Source organism: Neofelis nebulosa, chromosome 7, assembly GCF_028018385.1.
Source record: "Neofelis nebulosa isolate mNeoNeb1 chromosome 7, mNeoNeb1.pri, whole genome shotgun sequence".
Classification (NCBI taxonomy): domain Eukaryota; kingdom Metazoa; phylum Chordata; class Mammalia; order Carnivora; family Felidae; genus Neofelis; species Neofelis nebulosa.
Genome location: NC_080788.1, coordinates 59,714,166 through 59,739,651, shown reverse-complemented (window position 1 = coordinate 59,739,651; position 25,486 = coordinate 59,714,166). Strand labels below are relative to the sequence as shown.

The 25,486-nt window shown below is 37.3% G+C and overlaps 1 protein-coding gene and 1 pseudogene across 4 annotated transcripts in view; both read left to right on the top strand.

Annotated features, from left to right (window-relative positions):
- The window catches only part of CTDSPL2 (CTD small phosphatase like 2), an 83,957-nt gene that overhangs the window by 7,778 nt on the left and 50,693 nt on the right, over positions 1-25,486 (top strand). For all 4 annotated transcript variants that reach the window (XM_058737904.1, XM_058737906.1, XM_058737903.1 and 1 more), the window contains exon 2: positions 19,675-19,884. In XM_058737904.1, the coding sequence (XP_058593887.1) occupies positions 19,699-19,884 (186 nt within the window). In that variant the 5' untranslated portion in view covers positions 19,675-19,698. The remainder of the gene's footprint in view (positions 1-19,674; positions 19,885-25,486) is intronic.
- On the top strand, positions 4,326-8,963 carry LOC131516648 (bublin coiled-coil protein-like; annotated as a pseudogene).

Genomic DNA, 25,486 nt, shown 5'->3' with positions numbered 1-25,486 from the left:
GTTTTTTTGTATATTCCCTATATTTTGACAAAGTCTTTTGATTATAAGTTTATTATGTTTAGTAGCTTCTAAAGAATCTTATAATGTTAGCTAGTAAAAAAAGACAAAGTCCTACATCAAAAATAGTAATAACCCCAAAATGACCACCTATCTTTATCACACTTTTTGGAGAAGGATTTGATGAAAACTCTTCTTGTATTGGAATTGATGCTTATGTAATACTTCTCTACTAGGTTCTTCTGCCCTAGTTGACTTTTGACTTTTATTAGATGATAAGTGGGAGGGACAGAGAAATCTCTTCCTTCTCTGAAGTCATTTAATGAAGGCTTGGGGAAGTTGTGGAGATTAAAGTGGACAGTTGCAGTACCTCAAGTTGTTGATTTCAGATTAGTCAGGCTAGAAATATAGATAGGAAAAACAGATGCTGACACTTTTGGAAATGTCATTTGGTATTAATGAAGGCAGTGATTTTTAGCTTTTTTTTTCATTAATATAAATTTTAATATAAATCCAGTAGTGATACTATTTGTAATAGTATAAATTAACAAACTCATAGAAATCTAGAGCTAGAGGAGACCAAAGGGCCATCTAGTCCAGTAAAGTCTTTGTTTTATTAATGATGAGCCATTCTGAAGACTTTTTAACATGTAGTAAGTGTTTGTCTTAAATTCTTAATTAGGGTGCTGTGGGATGAGTTGTATGTGATAGGATGAAAACAGCTCAGCTTAATTAATGACTCATTTCCCATTTTGGCACCTTTTTTTTTTTTAAGGTAAAATTTACATATAGTGAAATGCACAGATCTAATGTCCAGTAATTTCTGCTGTTGAGGAAATGAAATGCTAGAATGATTGCATGACTTAATCAGTGTCTGATCAGTGTCGCCGCTAACTAATGATAGATTCAGGACTGGTACCTCCCTGTTATTCCTTAAATAACTCCCTCGGGAGGCTACTCTGGAACCTTATATGCGTATATTCTTTATATAGCCAACTTACAATTTATATGTGTCTAAATTTTAATGGGAAAACCCAGACTTTGTTTCCTTTAAAGTTTGATTTGTAATCTTTTTACAGTTGTCTTTATTTATTACTCACTTTTGTTTCCCTCTTCTCTGCTTCATTCAGCAAATACTTGTTTAAAGGATATACATCAGGGTGGTCCTAGAAAATTGGTTAAGAATCCTTTATATGCAGTGTGCTATTTTGTTGTTTTGATAGAAATTTGTGCACTCAAGACCTCATTAGCAAATTATTAACTGAGTTTATGCTTGTAGCATTATTATAATCTTGTTAGCACAAGATAATCTGTAACCATAATTGTTTGCTTCAGATATTGCTTGGAATCAGGGATTTTGTGAAGAGGAAGGAAATCTTATGAGGAAGGAACATTTTTAGTTTTATTTATAGGCCCCTTTTTGTGAGCAAGAATTGATTGCTGCAGTGAGGGTTGTTTGTGTTTCAGTGACATAGTTTTTTCCCATTTTCTAATCTCTGGTCTCTGAGGAAAATGAGAAAAATTTATGGTTCAGTTCAACATAGATTGAGTTATCTTATGTGCCAGGTTATTGTTACAGATTAGATTTCTGCCTTCAAGACTCTTACAGTCTAGTGCAGTTAAAGATGTAAATTATTTCAGTAGGATTTGTTAAGAGCTTAGATACAGATAATATAGGTTTACATCAACTTGGGGATGTGGAGGCGGTTACTTAACTTACTGGGGTGCAAGATACTTGGGCTGAGCTTTCAGTGATGAAGATAAGAATTAGTTGAAAGAAAAGAATGTTTGAGGTAAAGAGAAAAGCAGAAGTAGATACAGCATAGTGTGGGCAGGAAACTATTATTATTGGAGTGCAAAGAGAGAGGCAGCAAATAGCAATGAAAAAAGACTTAGATCATGTAGGGTTTTATACTAGAGTCTAGTCTTTATTTTGAAGACAGTTAATGAGAAGGAACAGGCAGATTTGTGGAGTGGGGAGGATGGATTTAAAGGGGACAAGACTAAGAACTGTTTTAGAGGTGAAGTCATCAGGGTGTGTTGATTGTAGGAAACGAGGAATGACTAGGATATATAGGGTGGTTTCTGGTTTGCTTGATGGGGTAGACGGTGGGAACATTACTTGCAATCAAGAAGATAGTAAGAGGAGCGGCTGGCAGGGTCACTCGGTAGAGTGTGTGGTTCTTGATCTTGGGGTTGTGAGTTTGAGCCCCATATTGGGTAAAGAAATTGCTTAAATTAATAAACTTAAAAAAAATATAGTAGGAAATAATACAGTAGGAAGAGTAGGTTTGGGTGTGACGGTGGGATGGGAATGTGGGTGAGAAAGAGTTCATTTTGGGGTAAGTTGAATTTGAGGTGCCAAGTGAAAGTGATGAGAAGGCTGTTGGATGTGAGTCTGAAATTTAGAGGTGGTAGAGAAACTAGCAGAATTAATTTCGCAATTGATAATGAGCATTTGAAAGAGATTTTCTCCCCACCCTCCACTACTTTCCCAATCCTTTTAGTTGGCCTGCAGGTAAATAGAAAGCAAACTTCATTGCCCAGTTTTAGATTGCTGAGCAGTCAGCTCTTTCTATTCCTGAAATGAGGTCTGGTTTAAATGTTGAAAAAAGTTGAAATGTTTTACATTATATACTTCCCCCCTTGTAATGTCATGAGTTCGTAGGCTTAAAAATGTCATTGCCCCCATTGTTAGGTTTGTTTTATGATGTAATCTAACTAAATTGTATCATTTTCATTCATTAGATCCATTTCTCTAGTGTACTCATTTCCCAGTCTTTACTTGTTTTATTCTGTTCTATTGATAACAGAAAAGGGCTTATCTAGTAATGGAGCTCCTAGAGAACCTAGAGGATATGTTAAATTCTAACATAAGTAGAATTACCAAGAAGAGGAAGTATATGCATGTTTAAAATTTTTCCTTTATATTTTAAGTGATAGTATTAGATTATTGCAGATGTTGTATAGGCAATTTCTGACCTGTACTTGCCCCAGTTGTTATTAGGGTAATGCTGACCTCATAAAATGAGTTGGGAAGTGTGTTCCCTTTTATTTTCTAAAAGTTTGTGTAGATTTGTTTTGTTTTTGTTTTAAATGATTTCTTTTTTTTTTCAAGTTTATATATTTTGAGAGAGAGAGAGCGTGCATGTGCATGCACGAGAGGGAGAGAGGCAGAGAGAGAGGGAGAGAGAGGATCATGAACTGTGAGATCATGACCTGAGCGGAAATCAGGAGTTGGACACTTAAGTGACTGAGCCACCCAGGTGCTTCTGTTTTAATGTTTTGTTTTAAATGTTTTGTATGATTTTCCAGTGAAGTCATCTGGACCCCTGTGTTAGAGGCTTTTCCTACAATTTCAATTTTTTAAAATAGATGTAGGACTGATCAGGTTACCTATTCTTGTGTGAGCTTTGGTGGCTCAGTTTTTGAGGAGTTTGACCATTTCATGTAAATTGTTGAATATACGGGCATAAAGTTGTTATATTCCATTATTGTTCATATAATGTCTGTGGGATGTGTAGGGATTTCACTTTTCATTCCAGATGTTTGTAATTTGTGTCTTCCTTTTTTCCCCTCAGTCTTACTAGAGGCTTATCAATTTACTGATCTTTTCTAAATCAACTTTTGGTTTCATTGAGTTTTCTGTTTTTGACCTCATTGATTTTTGGTTCTGTTGAATGCTTTGTCTTGACAGTGGGTTGAATTTTCTTCCTTTTTTGTGTGTCTTTCAATATTTTATCAAATGCTAGATATCATGAACAGAACAGTTAAAGACTGAGTAGATAGTATATATACCTGGAAAATTGTGTACCTGGATTTTTAGTGTAGGGAGTCCAGTTGATCTAAGTTTCAGTTTTGTTGTAACAAAAGAATTTTTTTTTCTTTGTGAAGAATATTTTAAGTGCACCATTAATTGCAAACTTCTCTAGTGTTATTTGTGCTTAAGCTAGAAATTGAGGCATGAGAAAGTATTTCTCAGTTTTCCTGATGACTTTCAGTTTTTGGCTTTCCTTGTGCACCTGTTTGTGTTCCTTTGTAGATTCTCCTCTCTTCCAGTGGTAGATTACAGTTGTGTTAATCTGTGCTTGTTAGGTGTGCTCTTTCGAAGGGACACATGTACGCCAATGTTTATAGCAGCACTATCAACAATAGCCAAATTATGGAAAGACCCCACATGTCCACTGATGGATGAATGGATAAAGATATGTGTGTGTGTGTGTGTGTGTGTGTGTGTGTGTATGTATATATATATATATATATATATATATATATATATATATATATATATAAAATGGAGTATTACTCGGCAATCAAAATCAAAAAGAATGAAATCTTGGGTCACCTGGGAGGCTCGGTTAAGCATCCGACTTCAGTTCAGGTCATGATCTCATGGTCAGTGGGCTCAAGCCCTGCATCAGGCTCTGTGCTGACAGCTCAGAGCCTGGAACCTGCTTCAGATTCTTTGTCTCCCTTCTCTCTTTGCCCCTCCCCCTGCATCTTCTCTTTCTCAAAAATAAGCATTAAAAATTTTTTTTAATAATAAATTAAAAAAACGATACTATCAACAGTGAAAAGGCAACCTATGGAATGAGAGAAAACATGTGCAAGTCATATATCTCATATGGGTTTAATATTCAGAATATATTTTAAAACTCCTGCAACAACAAAAAAAATCGAACAACCCAGTTCAAAAACAGGTAAAAGACATTTCTCCAAAGAAGATATACAAAAAAGCACATCAAATAATGCTCAACATCACTAATCATTAGGAAAATGCAAACCAAAACCACAGTGAGGTACCTCTTCACACCACTATGATAGCCATTATCAAAAAACAGAAAATAAGACTTGTCATCAGGGATATGAAGAAACTGGAACCCTTGGTGCACTGCCGATAAGAATGCAAAATGGTGCAGCCACTGTGGAAAATACTGTTGGCAGTTCCTTAAAAATTTAAACATAGAATTACCATATGATCTAGCAATTCTTCTAGGTAGTTCTAAAGAACTAAAGAAAGCAGGAACACAAACAGATATTTGCATAGCCATATTCACAGCACCGTTATCCACAACAGCCAAAAGGTGGAAGCATAAGTGTCTATTGACAGAAGAGTGTATAAACAAAATGTGGTAGAAATATACAATGGAATGTTATTCAGCCCTAAAGAAGAAGGAAATTATAATATGCTACAACATGGATGAAACTTGACATTACACTAAGGAAAATAAATCAGTCATGAAGGGACAAATATTATATGATTTCACTTATACCTACTCAAATTAAGTACCTTATGTACCTATGTATTTGTGTACTTTGTATAAATCTGGTTTTTCCAGGCCTTTCATAACAGGAATTGGAATGGACCGATAAGTAGGACTGGGAGAAAGAGAGGTTTGGGGAAAAGATAACAAAAACCATAGAGGAAGGCCTAACCATAAGATAGTTTTGGGAGAACCACAATGTTTAGGAAAGAGGAAAAAAATCTGCTCTTCTGGTCCTGCATTTCATCCAGTGCCTCCACCTTCCACCCTGTGCTGGCTGTGGGTGCATGATCGCTGCATTCCAGCATCTCCCATCATCGCACAGCCCTTGGGGCACCCAGGCCCACAATGTTGGGCCCCAACAGGGACCTGGGCATGCCAGTGGAGGCAAGGGTAGAAGGTGAAGATGATGACTTCAGGGAGGCAGAATATGCTACCATTGACTCCATGTTGGACCAGATCAACTCCTGTCTTGACCACCTGGTGAAGAACAACCACCTCCACACCCACTTCCAGGAGACTCCAACCGGCAGACACACTGTGAGTTCCAGCAGCAGCTCAGAGAGGCCCCTAGCAATGCCAGTCTGTAGACTCTAGAAAACTCTAACCAGCCCTAACCCTGCCTCCCTGGGTGAGGCTCTGACCTAGGCATTCACCACCTGGCTTAGATACCTTTTCAAGGGCTGGCCTACAGGTCCCCTGATAGGCCTGCCTGCCTGGACCACCTTTCTGGTACTCCTCTTGGCATGCAGGGGCCAGCCCTCACCCACCTTATCTGCCTGCCCAATTTTAGGGCACTTTCCACTCTGCCCAGGCCTTGAATGTCCACCCTAATTGGGTCTCCAACAATAACAAAACAAAAACCAAAAAGAAAATGTAGGACGCATTGGGGAATTATTCTCTTTACTATCAGCCTAGCCAGTTTGAACCCTTTCCTTTGGTCTAAACCAAGGAAAAGGCAAGGGAGTTTATGCCAAGCAACCTGAGCACAAACAAGTCATGGAATTACAAATTGCAGCTCTAGATCAGAAAGGAAAGCTCCTCTAATTGTAGAGTTTTACCTAAAGATCCACTTTTATACATTAATTGGGTTCTGCCTACACAAAAGAAAGCTGGGAAAAAAATGCTTCTACAAGCCTAACAACAATTACAAAAATGGGATAAACTACAAAATCGAACTTCTCTTGAGCCTATCAGAGAGCTGAGGACTTAGGGCAACCAAATAAATATCCAAGAAAAGGAAAGCCTTTCCTAAGAGAGACAGGATATAAGCACTGGCTCACCTATGGCAGAGCAAGGGAAGAGCCATGAAAACATTAAAAAAAAAAAATCATGTAAAATTGTTAATAAACTCCTTAAAATTAAGGCAAAGTAGGCTAGCACAGAATGTAGTATTCCTGGAAGCTATAGACACAATGCAAGTGTATCTTTGCCACAGACTTCCACCAGGTGCTCACAATATGGGAACACATGAGTAGAAAGAACCTTCCTCTGCGGTGCAGAGCTAAAGAGGGGAGCAGCTTGTACCTGGGAAAAAAATATCAAAGCCTCAACCAGATCTTTTTCCCCCAAGGAAAGAAAATTTTAAAGCCAGGGGAGGGGCAGGTCCAGTAACCTTCAGGGCATAAGTGAAGACATGATTAAGGAGGAGGGTAAAGTCTAAGAAAAACCCGTCTACCACTAATGGGTGGGGCAGGAAACAGTGTGGGCAGAGGGATCTTAATACTACTGTCTTCAGAGATCTCCTACCCTTAAGGCAAGGCTCAGGGAACTCTTTCCAAACAAGACCTGAAAAGCTGCAAGCCTTATTTGGCACTGAGAGGCAATCACTGACAGAGCCCCACTCCTGATGCCCAGATACACAGGGCCTATCCTACATTGTGACTACACCAGAACAACACCAGGCTAACAAGCACAGATTTTTTTTTCCTTTCTCTTTATTGATTTTTTTTTTTTTTTAATTTACATCCAAGTTAGTTAGCATACAGTGCAACAATGATTTCAGGAATAGATTCCTTACTGTCTCTTACCCATTTAGCCCATCCCCTCCTCCCACAACCCCTCCAGTAACCAGTCTATTTGTTCTCCATATTTAAGAGTCTCATATGTTTTGTCCCCCTCCCTGTTTTTATATTATTTTTGCTTCCCTTCCCCTATGTTCATCTGTTTTGTATCTTAAAGTCCTCATACGAGTGAAGTCATATGATATTTCTCTAATTTCGCTTAGCATAATACCCTCTAGTTTCATCCATGTAGTTGCAAATGGCAAGATTTCATTCGTTTTTTAAAATTTTTTTAACGTTTATTCCTTTTTGAGAGACAGCAGTAGAGCGCGAATGGGGGAGGAGCAGAGAGAGAGGGAGACAGAATCTGAAGCAGGCTGCAGGCTCCAGGCTATCAGTACAGAGCCTGGACAGGGCTAGAACTCAAGAAACATGAGGTCATGATCTGAGCCGAAGTCGGACACTTCACCAACTGAGCCACCCAGGTGCCCTGATAGTGTCCTTTATTGCAGAAAAGTTTTTAACTTAAGTGTAGTCCGGTTTATCTTTTCTTTTTCCTTTTGTTGCCTGTCCTTTTGTGTCATATCCAAGAAATTATTGTCAAACCCAATGTCATGAGCTTTCTCCCTATGTTTTCTTCTAAGAGTTGTATAGTTTTAGCTCTTAAGGTCTTTGATCTGTTTTGAGTTTGTTTTTATATATGGTGTAAGGTAAGGGTCCAACTTCATTTTTTGCTTTTGGATATCCAGTTTTCCCAGCACTAGAGATATATGGTTTTAATATGAGTACAGATAGACTTGGTGTAGAAATAGGGAATATAGTTTTCCACACGGTTGATATAATGGTTTAGAGTCTAGATTTTTCTATCGTTATATTATGGGTAAAAGTATGCCATAGGAGCTGCCCTGGAACTGTAACCCGCATTTGTAACACTATTTCTATGAGAAGTTGTATTTTGAGCTCCCAACTGCCAGTTTGTAAACACAGCTGTTTGTAAGTTAACCCTATTTTAAGGCTTTGTATAGACAGGGGTTCATTCAGCGGGAAAATCACTTGTGAATGACTATGTATTTAGAAAAGAGCAGAAGTAAAAACAAACTTTAGAGGGTAATGGGAAATTAGAATTTTTAGTGGCTTTTTAATTAGTTTTTTGTTGGCAATAAATATACCATTTTTACATTACCAGTTATTTTTATTGAAATTACCTGGAAATTGTTCCTTAAAACACTTCTGCTGTGTTTTCCACCTCATTTTCTTCCATCATAAGATGGAAGTAATGGATACTACTTTATGATGTTGAAAGATTAAGTGAAACAATGTATTAAAAACCACTTAGGACAGTGCCTTGGACGGAGCAGTTAATAAAGGAAAGCTATTGGTTAATATATCACTTTAACCTTTTCCATGTTCAGATACATGTAGTTAGATAGGAACTTTATTTTTGGAAAGGATAGGTTAAGGATTGGTTTTCTGGAGCACACAGGAAACTTACTAGAAAACCAACACAGTACTTTTTTAGGCAGTGTTTTGGTAGTGTGCTTGTTTGAATTATGTTTCAATATTCAGGTAACCATAGACATTTGAGCCTTTATTTTAGGATTTTAGTAATCTGCAAGAAATGCGAAGAGATTAAATTAGCAAATATTTATTGAGATCCTTGGAAATACAAATTGTTTTTGAAGTAAATATAGTTCCATTGTATTGGGGAGTTGGAACAAATCATGTAAATACCTAACTTTTCTAAATTAAGCCATAATTGGCAAACTAAAAAAGTTATATAATATTTGTTTTTAAGTATTAAAATGAAAAAATATTCAAGCTTTGGATTTAAAACAAGGAAAATTATGCTTAACCAAATTGCAAGAGTTAAATTCTTTTTAGAAATTCTGCATATTGGGGCGCCTGGGTGGCTCAGTTGGTTAAGTGTCCCACTCTTGATTTTGGCTCAGGTCGTGATCTCATGGGTTGTGGGTTTGAGCCCTGCATCAGGCTCTGTGCTGACAACATTTAGTCTGCTTGGGATTCTTTCTCCCTTCTCTGCCCCTCCCCTGCTTGTGTGCACTAGCGCATGTGCTCTCTTTCTTAAAATAAACTTAAAAAAGAAAAGAACTTTTTTATTAAATAAGCGAATTGATGTTATATATTTGCAGGTTTTATTCGGTTCACTTTAAAAGTTCTTTTTGTTTAGAACTCATTTAACATTTTGAAATACTTGCATTAGGAAGTATTGAGCTTCATGTCTCCTTAAGTTATTTGAGCACAATATAGGTTACCTTTAAACAGAGAAACTATCTGAAAGATTTCTGCTTTGGTTGGGGAGGTTGAACTAGAGTTCTTTTCAACTTCAGTCCTTTGATTCTTTATTATTATTATTTATTTGAGAGAGAGAGAGCATACATGCTCGTGCACAAGTGGGGGAAGGGCAGAGAGCAAGAGGAGAGAGAATCCAAAGCAGTTTCTGTGCCATCAGTGCAGAGCCTGTTGTGGGTGGGGCTCGAACTCACAAACTGAGATCATCTGAGCTGAGGGTCGACACTTAACCAGTTGTGCCACCCAGGTGCCCCAGTATTTTAATTCTTAAAAACAAAGACAAAAAAACAAGGAAGGGGCGCCTGGGTGGCTCAGTTGGTTAGGCATCTGACTTCGGCTCAGGTCATGATCTCACAGTTCATGGTTTTGAGCCCTGTGTTGGGCTCTGTGCGGCCAGCTCAGGGCCTGGAGCCTGCTTTGGATTTTGTGTCTCCCTCTCTCTCTGCCCCTCCCCTGCTCTTGCTCTGTCTCTCAAAAATAAATAATAAAATAAATAAATAATAAATAAATAAATGTAAAGAAGGAAAATTAAAAAAAAAATTTTTTTTTTAAATGAGGAAAGGGCATGCATAGGCATTTAACCAAATGGGAACTAGAGGTAGCCTATAAATATAATTAAAACATTTAATTTTACCTGTCATGACTACAGTTTAAAGTCATTTTTACTTTTGGGGCACCTGGGTGGCTCAGTCAGTTGAGTGTCCAACTCTTGATTTTGACTGAGGTCATGCATCCCAGGGTTATGGGATTGAGCCCCACATTGGGCTCCACACTGAGCATGGAGTCTGCTTAAGATTCTCTCTCCCTCTCTCCCACTGCCCCTCTCCCCCCTTAAATTAAAAAAAAAATCATTTCCTTCAATTATCAAACATTTTAAAAATTAAAAAGAAATTCTGATATGCAGGATTCAGTATGTGGATAGCTTGCTTGGCCCTCTTTAGTCCCCGTTGTGCATGTGTGCTGCCTCAGCCAGGAATGTGGTTGGCGCAACAACCCCTGCATCTGCAGGCTATTAGAGCTGTTGGCCTCCTACTTCACCTGCTACAGAAATTATTACTTATACCAGAAATGTCACTTATACTGATGATACCATTGAGTGTGGTCATTGTCCGACTGCTGTAAACCATCAGTCTCTTTTTATGGTGACCTCAAAGTTGACATTCCTCTCAGCCTGACAAACCATCTGAGCTTGCAGGTGGAGTAGGGAGTAGGGGAGTAGAGCAGTCCCAGACAGGAATGACACGGACTCCTAACGTTCTTACCCAAAGTTGAGCAGTTTTATAAGGATTCTTAGATTGTTATATGCCTTTGGTTTATTTCTAGAGTACTGAAGTGGTGGTTTTTGTTATTTTGTCTAACTGAATGGTTGCTTTTTGTGGAGATTTATTCACCTCTTAAGCTGGACATAGAATTCCAGGGATTTAACTTCCTCTGTATCTGTCTTCTTGTTCTATACTGTTCTAGGTTTCTGAGGACCCAGTAGATGATAGACCTGGAATTAGAAGTCTGAATAATTTTATCTCATGACAGACTCACAATAGCCATGCCAGTGCTATTACCGTATGCATGATTTTTTGAAGCCGTATATGCACTTTTTGCTGTGTTGTTCACATTCATCCCTTACTTAAAAAATTTTTTTTCTTTGATGTTTATTTATTTTTGAGAAAGAGACAGAATGTGAGTGGGAGAGGGGCAGAGGGAGAGGGACACACAGAATCCGAAGCAGGCTCCAGCACAGAGCCTGATGCAGGGCTTGAACTGAGGAACTGTGAGATCATGACCTGAGCCGAAGGTGGTTGCTTAACTGACTGAGACAGCTGCCTTCATCCCTCACTTTTAAATTTTAAATAGTTAAGTATGTTTACATTGTCAGAGAATATACATACTCTACTCTCTTCCTTTTAACCTTCATTTTGGTTTTTGCTGTATGAGTAACTAACTCCATGTTGTATGTTTGATATTCACCATCGGTTCTAATGCAATATCTGTACTCAGTTTGGTTTTCTCAAATGCTCTGTTAAATTTTTTTAGGAAGGCCGCAGTATTCCCAGAGTTTTTGCTCATTGACAATAGTTGGTGGCCATTATTCTTGTTATTTTTGTTGGATATAGAATCCTTGGTTTACTTACATGGTCTTTTCTTGATTATTTTATTTTAAATATATAACTCCATTTTTCGTCTGGCATGAAGTGTTGCTGTTGAAAAATTGAGAGTAGTTTAATTTTTTTTTTCCATTATAAAGTCACTTAGTACATGTCTAGATCGGGGATATGCAAACTGTTGCCCGTGGGCTGACTGCCTGTGTAGACACAGTTTTATTGTACACAGCCATGCTCATTTACTTACATATAGTCTTTGGATGCTTTTGCTAAACACTGCCATAGACAATATTGAAACCAATGAGCATGGTTCCAGACACTGATATTTGAGTTTCATTTAACTTATACCCTGTGATCTGCAAGCCTAAAACATTTACTGTGTGGTTCTATAAGAAAAAGTTTGCCTGTATCTGGCTTAGATGCCCAAAGGAGGATTTTTTTTCTGCATTTAAAATTAAAGTTCAGTAAAGTTCTAGTAATTCATACCAGACTGTGTTTTCATATTTGCTTTTCTCAGGCCTGTTTCTTTCAGTACAGAGTTTCAAACTTTTCCTATTTCTGGAAATTTCTCTTGTTTTTGAGTATCTGATCTGTTTTCAGTATTTACCAGTTTCTCTTGAATCTTCATTTGTTTTTTAAGACTTTTATTTTTTTTTCATTTTTTTTTCCAAATTTTTTTTTTAACGTTTATTTATTTTTGAGACAGAGACAGAGCATGAACAGGGGAGGGTCAGAGAGAGGGAGACACAGAATCTGAAACAGGCTCCAGGCTCTGAGCCGTCAGCACAGAGCCCGACGCGGGGCTTGAACTCACTGACCGAGAGATCATGACCTGAGCCGAAGTCGGCCGCTTAACGGACTGAACCACGCAGGCGCCCCTAAGACTTTTATTTTTAAGTAATCTTTACTCCTAATGTGGGGCTTGAACTCACAACTCTCAAGATCAAGAGTTGTATTGCTCCACAAGTAAGCCAGCCAGGCACTCTTGAATCTTTGAATCTTTTTTTTTTTCTTTTTTTTTTTAAGTAGGCTCCAAGTGCACTTGTGGGAGCCCAGTGTGGGACTTCAACTCAACAACCCTGAGCTGAGATCAAGAGTTGGATGCTTAACTCACTGAGCCACCCAGGCGCCCTGTGTTGAATCTTTTTTAATGTGTGAAAATATTCCATCTTTGTTCTATCTGTTCATTTAATTTTTGTTCCTTCTTTTTTAGTCTAGTTTAGAAATGATTCTTTGTTCTTAATTTTTTACAAGTTCTTTTGCTTCTTTTCCCTTTCCTTAAATCCTGGTTAAAATTGTTCCTTAGTATTAATGTCTTTAAGCATACTTGGAAATAGTGTGTAGATGTGATATGCTTTTGTGGATTTATCTTTTGCAATCTTACTGTCTGTAGAAAGTTAGAGATTTTATTTTGCTTCTCAATTTTTTTTTTTTTCCTTATGACTGTATGGGCTCTGATCTAATTTCTGTTACTTTTTAATGTGAAATTTGTTTCCTTGAACTTTTGGAAAGAGGTTTGGTTCAGGACAGTTGTTGACTTAAACGGAGCTTTCTGTTATTTTCTTACCATGTTAAAAAATATGGAAGATTGCTTAGTTTATGTTCCTCCACCCCTCTTTTTGTAGATGTTCTCTTTGCTTTTCTCATTTGATACTGCCGTACTCTATTTTGACTTAATTCAGTTTTGTTTCACTGCTGAACCTTGTCGGTAGCTCTGATAATAAGGTGTTTTGTTTTTTTTTAATGTTTATTTATTTTTGAGCAAGAGAGATAGAGTGTGAGCAGTGGAGGGGCAGAGAGAAAGAGAGGGAGACACAGAATCTGAAGCAGGCTCCAGGCTCTGAGCTGTCCGCACAGAGCCTGATGCGGGGCTCAAACCCTTGGACCGTGAGATCATGACCTGAGCCAAAGCCTGATGCTTAACTGACTGAGCCACTTAAGTGCCCCTTTTGTTGCTAATTTTTAATGGAAAATATCAAACATGCACAATGTAAACAGAATGGCATGAAGTCCTATAAAATTATCACTCTTTTTAAGTAGTTACTAATATTTTGTATGTTTTTTAGATTTGTATCCCTACCCACTCCCAACTTCTTGCTAGCTGGTTAGTATTGTTTATAGGAACTTTTTACAGGTACACATTTTTGTAAAATTTACATACCTTGAAATACATAGGTTTTAGCTATAAGTTTTGACAAATAGATCCATACTCTGTTGCATACAGGTCATTTCTTTTCCCCAAGGCAACTTCTATTTTGATTTTTCTCCTCAGATTATTTTTGCCTTTAATAGAATTTCTTTTTAATGGTGTCATCAAATATGTACTCTTTTGTGGCTGCCATTGCTCAGCATAATGTCTGAGATTCTTTCATGTTGTTGATGATAATGATGATCATTGCTGTTTTCTAATTATTCACTGTGTAAAGACACCACAGTATTCATTTTTCTGTCCTTGAGCATTTTTGTTGTTTCCAGTTTGGGGGGCTATTGTAAATAAAGCCTGCCAGGAACAGTTTTGTAAAAGTATCCTGTGGGCATGTTTACATTTTTTCTTGAATAAAAACTTGGATCAAGGGGTGAGGTGTTGTTTGAAAGAAATTGCTCAACTTCTACCAAAAACCTTATATTCCCACCAGCAGAGTATGAGAGTGCTCATTGTTCCACATCCTTGCTATCATTTGTTGTCAGTCTTTTTAATTTTTGCCTTTCAAGTGAGTGTAGATTAGTATTCTGTTTTGATTTTAACTTGCACTTCTGATGGTGAATTGTATTGAGTATTATCATTTCATATGTTTGTGGCCAATCATCTAGCTTTTATGAAGTCTCTTCTCAGGTCTTTTTAATTTTTATGAAGTCTAGTTAGTAGTTTTTACTTTTATGGTTTCTGCTTTTGTGGTTATTTTTCATGCAATGTCATGTCCTTTGCAAAGAGATAGTTTTACTTTTTCTTTTCTAATGTGAATTTTAAAATTTTCTTGTTCTTGCCTGATTCCATGGCATGAACCTCCAGTGAAATGTCAATAGAAGTGGTAAGAGTGGACATCCTTGTCTTAGTTTTTACCTAAGAGGAAAGCATTTAGGTTTTTCACTATGCAGTATGATAGCTGTGGATTTTTCGTTGCTGCCTTTTCTCAGGTTTAAGAAGTTCCCTTCTATTTCTGGTTTGTTGAGTATTTTTATTGTGAAAAGGGTGTTGGGTGTAGTCAATTGCGCTTTTTTTTTTTCTGCATCAGTTGAGATGATCATACGGAATTTTTCCTTTATTCTTTTAACATGGTGTATTATATTGGTTGAGTTTCATATGTTAAACCAGAATTGCATCCCTGGAATAAATTCCACTTTGGTCATGGTGTGTAATCCCTTTATTAAGCCGCTGGATTTGGTTTGCTAGTATTTTATTGAGGATATTTGCATCTATGTTCCTAAAGGATTTGGTTTGCTAGTATTTTATTGAGGATATTTGCATCTATTTTCGTAAAGGATATTGAGTAGTAGTTTAATTTTTCTTGTAGTGTCTTTGTTTGATTGTGGAATCGGAGCAATGCTGACCTCATAGATTGAGTTGGAAGGTATTCCTCAATTTTTTGGAAGAGTTTGAGAAGGATTGGTGTTAATTCTTCAGACATTTGGTAAAATTCGCCAGTGAAGCCATTAAAATTGGACTTTTCTTTGTGGGAGGTTTTTAAAGAAATTATCACTAATGCAATCTCTTGGATTTTTTTTTTTTTTGGATTTTAAAGAACTTATCACTAATGCAATCTTTTGGATTTTGTTTTCTCGAGCCCATTTTACTTGTGTCTCTATAGAAATTAATCCATTTCTTCTAGGTTGTCTAATTTGTTGGTGTACGATTGTTCATAGTATTCCCTTAAAATTGTTTTTATTTCTGTAGGGTTGGTATTAATGAGCCATCTTTCATTCCTGACGTTAGTAGGTTGAGTCTTCTCTCTTTTTTTTCTTCGCTAGTCTATTTAAGGTGTGTCCGTTTTGTTGATCTTTTCAAAGAACAAATTTTTGGCTTCACTATTTTGTTTATTTGTAAATCATCTACTTGAGTTCTTTCTGCTTTATTCTTTATTTCCTTCTTTTTGCTTGCTTTAGATTTAGTTTGTTTTTCTCTCTATAGTTTCTTATGGTGAAAAGTTTTGTTACTGACTTGAGATTTTGTTTTTGGGTTTTTTTTTGGTTCTTTTTTGTTTTTTACTTTTTAAAATTTATTTTTGAGAGAGAGAGAAGGGGAGGGGCAGAGCGAGAGAGGGAGACACAGAATCTGAAGCAGGTTGCAGGCTCTGAGCTGTCAGCACAGAGCTTGACACAGGGCTCGCACCCACAGACTGCGAGATCATGACCTGAGCCAAAGTCAGAGATTCACCCAACTGAGCCACCGAGGTGCCCTGAGGTTTTTTTTCTATTATAAGCATTTACATAAATTTCCCTCTGAGCACTGTTTTTGGGGCATCTCATAAGTTTTGGTATTTGTGGTTTTGTTTTGTTTAATCCTGAAGTATTTTCTAATTCACCTTGTGATTTCTTCTTTGACACAATGCTTACATATTTAGGAGTTTGTTTAATTTCTGCATATTTCTTAATTTCTCGTTTCTTTCCTTGTGATTTCTAATTTCATTCCAGTGTAGTTGGAGACCATATACTTGTATGATTTCAATTCTTCTAAGTTTATTGTGACTTGTTTTGTGTCCTGACATGTAGTCTGTCCTAGAGAATATTATGTATTGTGCTGTTGTTGGATTGAATGTTCCATATGTATCTCTTAAGTCTAGAGAATTGTTCATGTCTTCTGTTTCCTTATTGGCCTTTTGTCTAGTTCTGTCCATTATTGAAGTAGGTATTGAAATACCCAACTATTGTTGAATTGTCTATTTTTCGCTTTTGACAGTTTTTACTTAATATATTTTGAGACTTTGGTGTTAGGTGCATATATGTTTATAATTTCCCTCTAAATGCTGCTTATTATATCCCAGACATTTTGATGGTGCTCTTTGTTTTTTTTGGTCCAAAATTTATTTCCCTTGTGCTTTTATTTCCTCTTCTCCCCACCCCCTCTCCTCCTCCTCCCGACTAATGATTTATTTATAAATATATTTTTAAATTTTCAAGTATTTGGTACTTTTTAAGATTTTTGTTTTTGATTTGTAATTGTGGTCAGAGAACATACTTTGTAAGATTTTTCTTTACATTTATTTAGCTTTTTTTTATGTCTCAGCATATGGTCTATTGGTAAGTATTTCATGAGAAATTGAAAAGTATATGTTTTCTTTATCTGTTGCCTGAGTAGTCAGTTTTGAAAGTTCATGAGAGGGGCGCCTGGGTGGCTCAGTCGGTTAAGCGGCCGACTTCGGCTCAGGTCATGATCTCGCGGTCCGTGAGTTCGAGCCCCGCGTCGGGCTCTGTGCTGACAGCTCAGAGCCTGGAGCCTGTTTCAGATTCTGTGTCTCCCTCTCTCTGAACCTCCCCCATTCATGCTCTGTCTCTCTCTGTCTCAAAAATAAATAAACGTTAAAAAAAAAAAAAAAAAAAGAACATGAAAGCTTGACTGCCCCAGCCCTTTTAGACCTATTAAGTACACCTTTTACAGTTCACTATTGGAATGGACAAAAATCTTCTACATTTCAACTCTTTCTTTAAATGCTCATGTCTTTCTTTCTAGTAAATGCTCACTGGTTATTTTTGAGTTCAAAGAACCTTTCTCCTAAGCTTTCCCAGAAATGTCTTCACTCTTCTTCATGTGGAGTGATGTAGAATTTTATATATACACTATGATATATATATTTATTTGCCAGACTTATGATTCTCATGGGCAGAGATAGTTTTCATCCTTAACATTTTAGTAGCAGATGACCAATAAGTATTGCAATTTTAATGGGCCAAACTCTGTAAGACTGGACTTAACCTATATGCTTTTAGTCTTTTAAGACCTACTTTACCTTAGTGCATTATTTCATAAGGTGTTATAATTCCTATTTGTTGATTCTGGGTTTAAGATAGATTCATTCCTAGGTGTTTTGTTTGTTTGAGAGAGAGAATTTTAAGCAGGCCCCACTCCCAGTGAGGAGCCCTGTTGGGGGGCCAGGGAGGGAAGGCTCGAGATCATGACCCACTGAGTCACCCAGGTACCCCTCTGTAATTTAAAAAAACAAATTTTTTCCCCCAAAATACCCAAGAATAGGGGCGTCTGGGTGGCTCCGTTGAGCTGCCGACTTCAGCTCAGGTCATGATCTCACAGTTTGTGTGTGAGTTCGAGCACTTTGTCAGGCTCTGTGCTGACAGCTCAGAGCCTGGAACCTGCTTTGGATTCTGTGTCCCCCATTCATGCGCGCGCGCGCTCTCTCTCTCTCTCTCAAAAATAAACAAACATTAAAAAAAAAAAAACCCAAAACAAAAAAGACCTCAGAATAGAACCTGTGTGGCTCAGTTGGTTAAGCATCCAACTCTTGATTTTCACTTGGATCATGGTCCCAGGGTCGTGGGATTGATCCCTGCATGGCCTTTTGTGCTGGGCATGGAGCCTGCTTAAAATGATCTCTCTGCTTCTGTCTCTGCCCCTTCCCCACTTGCTCTCTAATTTAAAAAAATTACAGAAATTGATTAAAAATAGTTTTGAGAATTCCCCCTTGCATTTGCTATATGCGCATTTTCCTTTTCTAAGGAGTGCTGTGCTGAAGAATTAAGGAATTAAGACATCATTTACACACTTTAAATAGGATTTTAAAGTAAATAATACATGCCTTGAATGATAAATCACTTTAGAATTAACTTTGACTCTTCAGGGAAAAAGGCAGCATTTTTTATTTTGGGATGGCGAGTTACAACTGAGTACCATTTGTTTATAGGGAAAAAAATAGTTGTTTGTAAAGGTGTCTAGGGACTTCTCTGATGAATCCTTTGAGTGTGGGGTTTTTGTTGGAGTAGATTGTGTATGTGTGTGTGTATGTATGTATAACTTCCTAAAAGTTTCTAACATTTTTTCTGTGACTGTTGATTTAGTAAAGACATAATGTCTTAAGCTTAAGTCAGTGAAGACTACCTTTTGCCAGGATTTTTGGCATCTTTAGGCGTTGGGAATGCTTAAAAGGAGTTAGACTTTTCTGTGAATGCATTCACTATTGTGAGTAGCATTAATGTTCTCTGCAGTTTATAGTCTTTTCTAATTCCTTTTTCATTTTGAAGCTCAGGATGGTAAGATGAACGTATTCTTTATATAAGTGAAAAAACAGTTAAGTGACTATAGTTTAGCAGTGATTGAAGTAGGATTGGAATTCACATTTCTTAATTCTTACTTTGGTAATTTTTATATTCTGTTTCAGATTCTAATTTAGGGTATATTCTTAACTACCTCTGTCTTGATACAGTTTTGTCAGCCATTTTCTCATCTATAAAGTGAGAGAGTTCAAGTAGATTGCCTCATAATTTCTTTTTGATGTGAATTCGATTTTTAAAGTATCATGTGTGGTAAGATAAAATGATCTTATAAAATGAATGATTCAACTGCTCTTTTTACACTTGCATGATTATTGATCATTAGAATCATGCTTAGGTAATTAATTCATTCATTGAGGGTTTTCCCACTACATTATGAGCTCCAGAAGACAAAAATCTTCTGTATGTGGTTTACTGTTTATGAGGTTCTTATCCTAGCCCAGTGCCTTGAATGTTGTAAGTGCTCAATAAATGTTTCTTGACTGAATGGTTGAATGAATGGTAATATTGGCATGGGTGGAGGTTGCATAGTGCTGTGGAAAGAGTATGCGCACTCTTTGGTGTTACTCATATTTTTATTAGATCATAGGGTAAAATATTTCAGAAGTTGTTGGGAAGGTTACTTGGGATAGTATGTAAAAGTTCAAAGCATCCTTTCACTTAAAATTTTGGTTTCTTAATTTAATCCTCTGGAGACCTACACCAAGGGATTTTTATTATAGAAGGTGGGCACATTTGGCCATGCTAGGTTTAATTTTAATAACCCTTGTTATTTTTCTCTCGTAGTTTTATATGTGGCACCCATAAAAGATGAGGCTGAGAACACGGAAAGCTTCTCAGCAATCAAATCAAATCCAAACACAACGCACTGCTAGAGCAAAGAGGAAATATTCAGAGGTTGATGATAGCCTGCCTTCAGGGGGAGAAAAACCACCGAAAAATGAAACTGGCTTGTTGTCTTCAATTAAAAAATTCATTAAAGGAAGCACACCCAAGGTAATGGTTTTACCTCGTACTTAAAATTGAAGTTTAGGTTATTTTCTTTAAGGATGCAAAGATGAGAAATCTTAATATTGCTAGTAGATTAAGGAAATGTCTACATTTTGGTGTTATTTTAAGAGTAGTAACATGAAAAATATATAATGGCCATTCAAGAAAACATTACTTATTCTACTTAACTGACCCACTTCACCTTCTGTTTTTTCAGCATAGTATTATGAAAAGCAAAAGAAATTTTTCCTTATTTTATGTGAGTTTAATTAATACATTGTTTAGGGAGATGATTTCTCTATCTGAATTGTAACACTTGTACACTGAAAATGTATTACTTCATTAAGGAGGGGGGAAAGTTGTTAAAAAATGGATATGACCAGGAGTCACATGCTTCACATTCATACTCTGGACCAACTTGAATGATCTGAGGAAATTCTTTTACCCCTCTGAACCTTAAGAAGACAGTAAAATGGGACTAATTTTAACTGCTTTGTCTGCCTCAGAGTTGTTTTTACATTAGATGGCAAACAGAAAAGGCAGTTTGAGAAATTTTAATGTACTCTATAAATAGTGTTATTATCATTCATTGTATGTATTTAACGTGGACATTAATGAGTAATCCAAGATTCGAGTTAAAAAAAAGAAAGGAACTTGATAGAAAGATAGGTTTTTCCTATGTCTTCTGACTTCTCTTTGTATTCTCTTCCTTCCTTTCTTTTTTTCCTTCTTTCTTTGTTTCTTTCTTTCTCTTCCTTCCTCCCTCCCTCCCTCCCTCCCTCCCTCCCTCCCTCCCTCCTTCCTTCCCCCCTTTCTTTCTGAGAGATCATGTGCACAAGCTGGGGAGAGGGGCAGAGGGAAAGAGGGAGAATCTTAAGGAGGATCCCAGGACCCTGAGATCATGACCTGAACCAAAATCAAGAGTCAGATGCTTAACCAACTGACCCATCCAGCACCCCTGTTCATATTCTTTTGATTTGGGCATTCTTTTATTTTTTATAATGTTTATTTTTGAGAGAGAGAGTGCTAGTGGGGAAGGGGCAGAGAAAGAGGGGGACAGAGGATTTGAAGCAGGCTCCGCACTGACAACACTGAGCCTGATGGGGGCTTGAACTCACGAACTGTGAGATTATGACCTGAGCTGAAGTCAGATGCTCAACTGATTGAGTCACCCAGGTACCTCTGGGCATTCTTCTATTAATGTGTCATCATAGCATATCATATCATGCTTTTTTTCTCCTTTAGTAGTAAGATCTGTCTTTGTTAGTCAGCAAATTTTTTCCTGTGTCAACTACACATCCAGGGTTTTCCTACAGAAATTTGTTTGTTTGTTTGTTTCTTTCTTTCTTTCTTTCCCAAAATCTTGGATTTTTCATTAATGTCTACTTAAAGATCTTAAGTTAAAAATAAAAGATGTTAATAAATACAATAGGGCCAAACCTGTTTGCAAACTAATGTCTTATTCACTAATTTGGGGGGGGGGCAAGAGTTTTCCCGCAGCCACAAAATCATTTAATTGTACTCTTATTCATTATAGATTTTTAAATTATATTCTATAAGGTTATTATGAAAATTAGTATTGGAATGTCTTGCTAAAATCAAGGTACATTTATTTTTTCTCCCAGTCTACTAACCCTATGTTAGAAGTAAAGTAAATAATTAGCTTGTCATGTATTATTCCTATTAAGCTTATACTGGCTTTTTAGTCGTTATTTCTTATTATCATTAAATCATCTTTTTGATAATATATTCTAAAGTTTTATTGAGAATCTATACATTGCTTGCTTACGTTCAGTATCTTGAATACAGTGTTATCTTTTTCAAAATTTGGGTGGGGGTTGGCAATTAATGTTTATTGAATATATTTAATTAGGTGCTTTATATCTAGTATCTCCTTAATTCTTTTTTTTTTTTTTTTTTTTTTTTTTTTTTTTTTCAACTTTTTATTTATTTTTGGGACAGAGAGAGACAGAGCATGAACGGGGGAGGGACAGAGAGAGAGGGAGACACAGAACGGAAACAGGCTCCAGGCTCTGAGCCATCAGCCCAGAGCCTGACGCGGGGCTCGAACTCACGGACCGCGAGATCGTGACCTGGCTGAAGTCGGACGCTTAACCGACTGCGCCACCCAGGCGCCCCTCTAGTATCTCCTTAATTCTTATAACTATCTTGTTATTTTGTAGAAGAGAAAAATTTAGGCCTAATGAATTTAGGTAACTTGCACAATGTCAATAACAACAATAATTGTAATAAATGTCTGAATAAAAAAGAACAATAAAGAACAAATAGAACAGTAATGACTATCAGCAATTGAGCAATTAATATGTGTCATGTATTGTTCTCAGTGCTTTAAGCATAATAACTTCTTTAAGACTTTCAAACCATATGAAGTAGGTGCTATCATCTCTGTATTACAGATGAGGAAACTAAGGCACAGGAAGTTAAATAACTTGTACAGGGTTACTTAGCTTTAAGTGGCAACACTGGCATTAAAGCCAAGAAAGCCTGGTTTCAGAGCCTACATTTTAATCCCAGTATGCACTACTGCCTCTACAATAAGCAACAATACTGAGATTTTAAACCCAGGTACAAGGGCCCCTGGGTGGGTCAGTCGGTTAAGTGTCCGACTTAGGTTCAGGTCACGATCTCATGGTTCTTGAGTTTGAGCCCCAGGTCAGGCTCTGTGCTGACAACTCCGAGCCTGGAGCATGCTTCAGAGTCTGACTCTCTCTGTCTCTGTCTCTCTCTCTCTCTGCCTCTCCCCCTGTTCACGCTCCCTGTGTCTCAAAAAATAAATAAATGTTAAAAAAAAAATTTAAACCCAGGTACCTTTGACTCTCATACCTTTGACACTCATATAGTGCTCCTTCTACTATACCATCCTTTCTCAAATAGCTAGATAATGTCTTAATAGAATCTTGTGTAAGGATTGAAAATTCTTTTTGATGAAAGCAAGTAAGAGTTAAATATTCTATGCTACCTAACCATGTTGTCATTTATTTATATTCTATCATCATTTCAAAGCTGCTTGAAGCTTATTCTTTTTATAGGAAGTTTTTCCTTATAGTATTTTTTGCATATATTTTCATCTTCTGTTTTTTATTCTGGCTGGATAATAAACTACTGCTCTTACCTCTACAAGTATCCTTTTAAAACCACGTTAGACAACTCCTTGTGCTGTCTCTTTTGTTTTTTTGGTTCCTTTCGTTTTTGTCTGCTTTTGGACTTTTAAAGATACGTGGCAGGGCCCCTGGGTGGCCCAACTTCTGCTCAGGTCATGATCTCACAATTTGTAGATTTGAGACCTCGCGTTGGGTGCTCTGCTGTCAGTGGTGAAGAGTCCACTTAGGATCCTTTGTCTCCCTCTCTCTTCCTGCCCCTCCCCAACTTGCACTCTCAAAAATAAATAAACACTAAAACAAAAAGGTATGTGAACTCTTTAGATAAGCCTTCTTTTGAGCTGTAGTCCTTTCTAAGGTATCTAACATTGCTTTCATGCCTGTCTCAGGAGCCTGACTTTTTTTTTTTTAATGTTTATTCTTGAGAGAGACAGAGACCGAGTGCGAGCAGGGGGAGGGGCAGAGAGAGGGAGACACAGAATCCGAAGTAGGCTCCAGGCTCCGAGCTGTCAGCACAGAGCCTGACGTGGGGCTTGAACCCACGAACCGAACCATAAGATCACGACCTGAGCTGAAGTCGGACGCTCAACCAACTGAGCCACCCAGGTGCCCCAGGAGCCTGACTTTTTGAATGTGCTCTCCTCATATCACCCTACTTTTTTGCTCTTTTGTTTACTATTAAGATGTCTAGGGTCAGTGGCTGTGGGTGCTTGCTAGTTTACCATCGCTGACTTGTTTTTATATTTTTATATTACTACCAAGTTTTATAATATGTATTCTAGTCTTAATTTTGTATAAATTAGTCATGAGTGTATTTAGGTAAACCAAACATAGGTTGTTAATTTATGAATATAAGGAGTGTGTAGTAGTTTGCTAGAATTGCCCTAACACCAGAGACTGGGTAGCTTAAACAACAGAAATTATTTTACAGCTGAGAAGCTAGAAGTCCAAGATCAGGGCATCAGCAGGTTGGTTTCTTCTGAGGCCTCTCTCCTTGACTTGGATGGCTGCCTTCTTGTTATGTTCTTCCATAGTTCCCCTCGGTCCTTTATACTGTCTGTGTTGTAATCTCCTCTTCTTGTAAGGACACCAGTCATAATTGGATTAGGGCCTATCCTAATAGGACCCCATATTTTATTTTATTTTATTTTATTTTATTTTATTTTAATTTCATTTAATTTTGTTTTTTTAAATATTTATTTTGAGAAGTAGGGAGGGCCAGAGAGAGAAGGAGAATATCTAGTAGGCTCCATGCTCAGTGCAGAGCCTGACACAGGGCTTGATCTCACAACTGTGAGATCATGATCTGAGCCAAAATCAAGAGTCAGCCACTCAACCCAGGCACCCCCCCCCCCCCAAATGTCTCCATTTTAACTTAATTACCCCTTAAAAGGCATATTTCCAAATATAGTTATATTCTGCAGTTCTGGGGGTTAGGACTTCAACATATGAATTTGATGGGGGACACATAATTCAGCCCATAACAAGATGAATGAAATCTCTGCTCTCTTTCAAATCCAGATTTTATGATTCAAACATTTACTTCTCTGATTTCAGAATATGCAATTGTCAACAAAAGCACTCAGGAATTGTTGACATGCAGTCTTTCTGCTTTTAGCATAATGAGATTTCTGATCTATATTTGAAGTGAAGTCCTTACAACTAAAATATATTTGCTTTATACCAGGAATCTCTGTATACATTTCCAAATAGTAGTTTCTAGAGTCTTTCCATAACAAAATGGTCTTTCCTCCGTTCTTCTCTAAATACTGTTACACTGTTGTAGCTAAGGGTCATCAGTTTGCCTATGGTTATAATTCTAAAGAAATAATAAAATCTTTCTGTTATGTTAAATGTTTGCTTGTTTATTTATTTATTAAGGTTTTATTTTTTTTTTTATTTTTTATTTTTTATTTTTTTAATTTATTTTTGGGACAGAGAGAGACAGAGCATGAACGGGGGAGGGGCAGAGAGAGAGGGAGACACAGAATCGGAAACAGGCTCCAGGCTCCCAGCCATCGGCCCAGAGCCTGACGCGGGGCTCGAACTCACGGACCGCGAGATCGTGACCTGGCTGAAGTCGGAGGCTTAACCGACTGCGCCACCCAGGCGCCCCTAAGGTTTTATTTTTAAGTAGTCTCAACACCCATTGTGGGGCTTGAACCCAGAACCCCGAGAACAAGAGTTGCATGCTCTGCTGACTGAGCAAGCCAGGCACCCCTTAAATCAGTGTTTTTAGATTTTTTAAGTATAACCCTCAGAAAGAAATCTAGCTTTTACTACATTCATGTATGTGAAACAAAACTCACCCTTAACATATTTGATGTGCTGTGATTTTTCTTTTCTCTTCTTATTCCCCTTTTAAAGATGATTTTAATACCTTAAATTAATTTCACAGTCCACTGTGTGGTTGTACCCTGTGTTTGAAAAACTCTAACTAACCTTTGTACTACCAGGCTTTGTGGTTTTATTGGGAATTTTCTTCCTTC